Source organism: Rhamphochromis sp. 'chilingali', assembly GCF_963969265.1.
Source record: "Rhamphochromis sp. 'chilingali' genome assembly, chromosome: 11".
NCBI classification, from domain to species: Eukaryota; Metazoa; Chordata; class Actinopteri; order Cichliformes; family Cichlidae; genus Rhamphochromis; species Rhamphochromis sp. 'chilingali'.
The window spans coordinates 18,446,480-18,452,235 of NC_137938.1; the positions used below are offsets into that span (position 1 = coordinate 18,446,480).

The 5,756-nt window shown below is 37.3% G+C and overlaps 1 protein-coding gene across 1 annotated transcript; it reads right to left on the reverse strand.

The window, feature by feature from the left end:
- Positions 1-1,468: 1,468 nt before the first annotated feature.
- LOC308405475 (chemerin-like receptor 1) lies at positions 1,469-4,741 on the reverse strand (the record flags this gene model as incomplete). Its single annotated transcript, XM_080896150.1, is given in 3 exon segments — positions 1,469-1,489; positions 1,492-2,567; positions 4,651-4,741. Coding segments are annotated over 2 exon segments (1,077 nt in total). The 5' UTR covers positions 2,548-2,567; positions 4,651-4,741.
- Between the last annotated feature and the right edge of the window lie 1,015 nt (positions 4,742-5,756).

Sequence of the window (5,756 nt, forward strand, 5' to 3'; positions counted from 1 at the left end):
AAGACTTTCTAATTTCACTAGTGGTTGTACTGGTGTTAATACAAGAGTTAATGGTTTGTTATTGTTGGTCTCCATCATTTTCTTGCCAAAGTCAGTTATAGTTTGGTTATACTCAATTAATTACCCCCAAATAATTACTTGATGTCAAATACAGTTGAAGTTACAAAGAAAATGAATTTTGTCGACATGAGCCCCCAGTGCTAAAACAACACGAATAGTGATCCGGATTAAGGCACTAAACTATGCCAAATTACAAAAATTACAGTAGTAATGAGTAATGAGTAAAAATAAATAACTAAAAGTGAATAAGAGCAGTAATAATGTCAAGTTATGAGGTTAATTAAACATTTTAAATGTTCAAAGTTATCGAAAATTTATCTAGAGGCAAATTATAATACAAATATAGGGCGTTACTACAAAGTGAATCAATATATTCAAGGTTCATTCCATGTATTTGAGTTTTATTCAATATATTCAAAGTTCATTTTATTCCATTTATATTTATGTTTATTTGACTAGATTTTATCTTAATCTGAATAAATGTCTCTGAGAATATGCATTTGTATTTGCTTTCAGGTGCAACTGTGTGGCTGAACACAAAACTGTGCTGAAAACAAAACTGTTCAAAATGCATGTTTCATGAATCTTATATATTTGTTTGTGTTGTGTGTTTATTTATTTACACAGGATAATTACATGTCATCTTATAAACACTGTATTCTCTTAATTCACCCTTTATTTCACTTGTTTGCCTACTTTTAATAAATAGTTTTGGCATAAGAAGTGCACCAAAAATGATTATGCTTATAAATGGCAGATTTAACCATGCACGTCCTGTCTAGTCAACACATAAGAGAAACAAAGCGCATTTTGTCTGATTTTCTTAATTTAGTTTTTAGAAGTTGCAACTCAATCATGTGTGGGGGTGCCATGACGTTTTAGTATGCAAACGGCTCCCTCTACTGGTTGATGTTATAATAATCAGTGTTTTCTGTTACTTGTTTTTTGATAGTGATAAGCTGCTGTCATTAGATCAGTGGTTCTTAACCTTGTTGGAGGTACCGAACCCCACCAGCTTCATATGCGCATTCACTGAACCCCTCTTTAGTGAAAAATAAAATGTGATTTTTTTACTGGTGCACAAAATGAGCCATGCATGTCATGGCGAAGGCTCTGCCGAACCCCTGAGACCGACTCACCGAACCCCTAGGGTTCGATCGAACCCAGGTTAAGAACCACTGCATTAGATGCTTCTTATTAGATGTTGGATTAATTGATACACATATGAGGATTTATTTATAGATATACAATGCAATACAATATATATATATCTTGAGCCCACATGTGGTGATTATAGGATGTATAAGTGGAGAAACAGTTCACATATCTGAATCATACTTAAGGTAGTAAAAAGCCCATAAGCAATTTGACATATGCTTTACAGCTTAATTATTTCGTTTCTTATACCTCAGTATTCAAATCTGAACTCTCTTGGTTCTGACTGGTGTCCACTGACTTTGTGTAAGTGTAATTGCGTGTCTCCTCTTCCTGGAAGGCACTCTCCAGCACAATCAGGATGGATTTGCGGACTTTATCTTTAAAATCTTGGCCCATGAACACATACAGCAGTGGATTCAAGCAGCTGTTGAGAAAGGCCACGCTGGTGGCTATCGGGAACCCAATTGTGATGATATCATCTAATATCTCACTTGAATATTCTGGCATGTGATATGCCATCTCAATTAGACCCATGATGTGAAAGGGAGCCCAGCAAAGAAAGAAAGTGATGATAATGGCAGCGATGATCTTAAAGGGGCGACTTGACTGATTGGCCAGTGTGCGGTTTCTTCTGAGACGATGGATTATAACAGCATAACACAAGACAATGAAAGTGAAAGGCACAGCAAATCCTAGGAGTACGTGTGTGATAGTCATGGCCTGATGACGAAATTCCCTTAACTTTTTCACTGATGGTGTTTCATAGTCATCAGAAAGAGCATAGTTGTCAAAGCAAATCATTTTGTTAGAGTCTTGTTCAGTGTCCCTGAAGATGAAGTATGGAGCACTGAGAATCAAAGCCACCACCCAAACACACAGACTCACATAGGATGCTCTGCGTACATTTCGGTAGTTCTGAGCCCAGACGGGCCACACCACAGACACACATCTATCCACACTGATCACCACCAGAATGTAGACACTGGCAAACATGTTCAGAAAGCTGATAGTGGTGTTCAGCTTGCACATGAACTTGCCAAAAGGCCAGTGGAAATCCAAAGCTGTGTAAGTCACACTGAGGGGCAAAAACGCAGTGAAGAGGAAGTCAGCCACAGCAAGGTTGAGGTACCAAACTATGTTAACAGTTTTCTTCATCTTGAACCCGGTCACCCAGATAACCACTCCATTCCCGAGCACACCGAGGACAAAAGCCAGGGAATAAATTATGAGAGACATGATGTTAAGCCCACCATTGCTGTCACTATTCTTGGAGCCATTTCCATTAGGTGCAGCAGTTGTATTGATTGGATTGAAAGAGTTAGTGGTCATCTCCCTCACTGACTTTAGACCTGCAAAGAAAAACAATAAGTAAAAAGTTCAGCTCCCAGTCAAAGTTAATAGGAAACTGAAACTGAAGCTATGGTGACATTCAGTCTAAGGCAGTATGTCAACATAGCTCCCAGACAATTAGACAAACATGAAAGGACATTATCTCTACATTTGAAATCCTCAAAAAAGCACACATTTTCTGTAATCAAGTGTTGTAAGTAAAGTTGTAAAGTGTGATTTCGTTTTTCTTCTTTTCTCTGCTGCACCCTTTAAGGGTCACCAGAGTGGATCATTTGCCTTCGTGTGACACTATCCCACATAGCAGCAGTGTTGGGCAAGTTACTTTGAAAAAGAAATTAATTATAGTTACTAGTTACTTCTTCAAAAAAGTAACTGGATTAGTAACTGAGTTACAAGATTCTAAAAGAAATTAATTACTTGAAAAGTAACTATTGCGTTACTTTAAAAAAAAAAAAAAAGTGGGGTCCAGGGTATGATTAGCCATTTTTAACTAATTTTCATGTTTCCTCTACATTTCACCTTTAAAAACTATTTACTTTACCTTGTTTGGTATCGTCCTTTTCAGCACAACCTCATGTGTCTGAATTTACAGTTATGTTTTCATTTTGACATACTGTATTAACACAATTGATCTAAATTGAGACAAAAAGCATAAAATCCGAGTAGGAAAAGTTATATTTTTTACTGTAAATAACCATTTCAAACTATTTACATAACAATCAGCTGTTCTGCATTCAATAAGATGCCACACAAATTATTTGTGCCACTCCAAATATTTCTGTCCACTATAGAGAAGAACATCACAGCCTGATACCTGCAGGTCTGACAGCAGGAGGTGTATCACTGCCGGTTTCTATCTGGAGACAGCAGTCGCCTCATTGTTCAGACATACAACACAAAACTATCCACAACACTACACAAGACTACACACTGGCTACACACTCCAAACACGCTAAACGTCACAAATCTCTCACATCTCAAAACTCGCTCTCTCTTTTTCTGCTCTCTCTCTCTCACTCCTAAAACTTCCCCCTCTTCCTAAACAACCAAATGTCATTTTGCCATATCATTTTTGATTGGTGGACGTGGTACATTTTCTCACCAACACAAAGGGCTGTTTTTGTCTTGTTTTTTTTACATTTTTGGTCATAAGCAGAGAGTGCTTGCTAGCACTGTCCTTAGACAGTAAACGTGACAAAAATATTCAGGAAAAAACAAGCATATATATTGTTTATCCCCCATCTTACACTTCCTTTGTCCAATATATATCCATTATCCCTCTGCACATGTCAAAACCATCACAGTCTTGCCTCTAATGTTCACCTGAGGTGTTCCTCTGAAGGACTCATTTCTAATTTATGTACTCAAAATGGTATTGTTTTTGCCACCCCATCTGAATCCCATGTCACTCAGAAGCCACACTAACAAAATTTCTCTAGATTTCCCTGCTACTCTTTCAATACCGTCACCTCTTCAGGTTCTCTTCCACCTGCTCAGTCCTCTCACTAAAGAACACAATGTCATCATAGTCCACAAAGACGCCTTGTTGACCTCATCTGTCAACCTAATGTTGCAAACAAGAAGGGGCTCAGAGCCGATCCCTGATGTAATCCCACCCTCACCTTGGATCCATCTGCCACTCCTACTGTCTCGCTGTTCTCATACATGTCCAGCACCACCATCACATACTTCTCTGCTGCTCCTGTATGAATTCTGACCTTCTTTATACTTTGCATCTACATTCTCAAGGCAAACATTACATCTGTAGTGCTCTTTCTTGGCATGAAGCCATAATGCTGCTTATCAAACATCTCCTCCCTTCTTAACCTGACTTCAGCAACTCTTTCACATATCCTCGTGGTATGGCAACAACTTTATCCCTCTGTAGTTTAGATACAGCTTTGCACATCACCCCTGTTCTTGAAAACTAGCACTAGTCCTGTGAAATAACACTAAATTAGCGTTTTTACATCATGTGACAGTGTAAGAAAATGAATTTCCTGTTTTTTTTATGCACATATACATATTTAGAGCAATATTCCTGGGAAATCTTTCATGCTTGGTGAAAAATGAAGTAAATACCTTGTGAAGCTGTCTTGTTGGTTGTTAATGAATCCTCTGCAGAAGAATGTTTGATCCAACTCTGACAGCTTAGCTGAGACTCGTGTGGGGTGTATGTCGCTGCTGATAAACATGCAAATCCACAGGAAGTTTGTAAAAGTTAAAACATGAGAGAGCATTCTATGATGGTTGGGAGCATGAGGGTTTGCAATGCCCTCATGCAAAATTTGGACTGCAACATATTGCATCAAGAATGCAGCATTATTTTTCTAAAAGCAAAAGACATGTAATATTAGAACATATATATTCTTGTGAGAGGGCCACAGTGTAACACGGCTAACAGCTGGCTGTTTTGCTATTTAACACCATTATCTTTCTGTTGCAACCTTGGGTTTGGTGAGTATCAAGTCATGAAATATTCTGAGGACAACCAACCTGTTTCCATAATCAGTAGCATATAATATAATTCAGTAAATAAAAGCAAAATATTAACTTTCTAACTTATTGTCCCTATGCCTTGGGTGTTTATTTTGTTTTTGTTTTTATTTGCAAGAAACATAAAAAATACTTTATGTTCATGATTAGTGATTTTTAAAGTTCTTCAGGTTTATAGAAAAATATCTGATGTATCTGGAGTTCTACAAATATGTTATTTAGTAATTTAGCAAAGCTCTTTTTTTGTGGATGAATTCACTAAAGATTAATGAAACAGTTAATGGATGATATGTCACCCCTTATAAAGAACTAGATCTACAGGAAGTTTGCACAACATTTAAAATGAGAATGTTTCTATTCCTTTTCAGTGATGCAGTATGGGGCTCTTATCAGCATCCGGTTTTGCAATCTTGATAAAATACTTTTTACGCTGAAGGCCAGCTGTCCTTTTCTTGTGTCTGCACAATATTCTCACGAAAAAATTAAAAAAAAAAACTCCATGTGGAAATGTAACTAATATGTCAACTTCTCAAGGAATAGCAGCTGAAACAGCATCTGTAACAACAGAGGATAATTTATTTAGGGTCTGACAGCAGTTTAGCATCTGTGTCCAGATGCTCATACCTTTTTTCTGGACTGTACATTCTTAACAGCTTCAGATCATCATCATCATCATCATCATCATCATCATC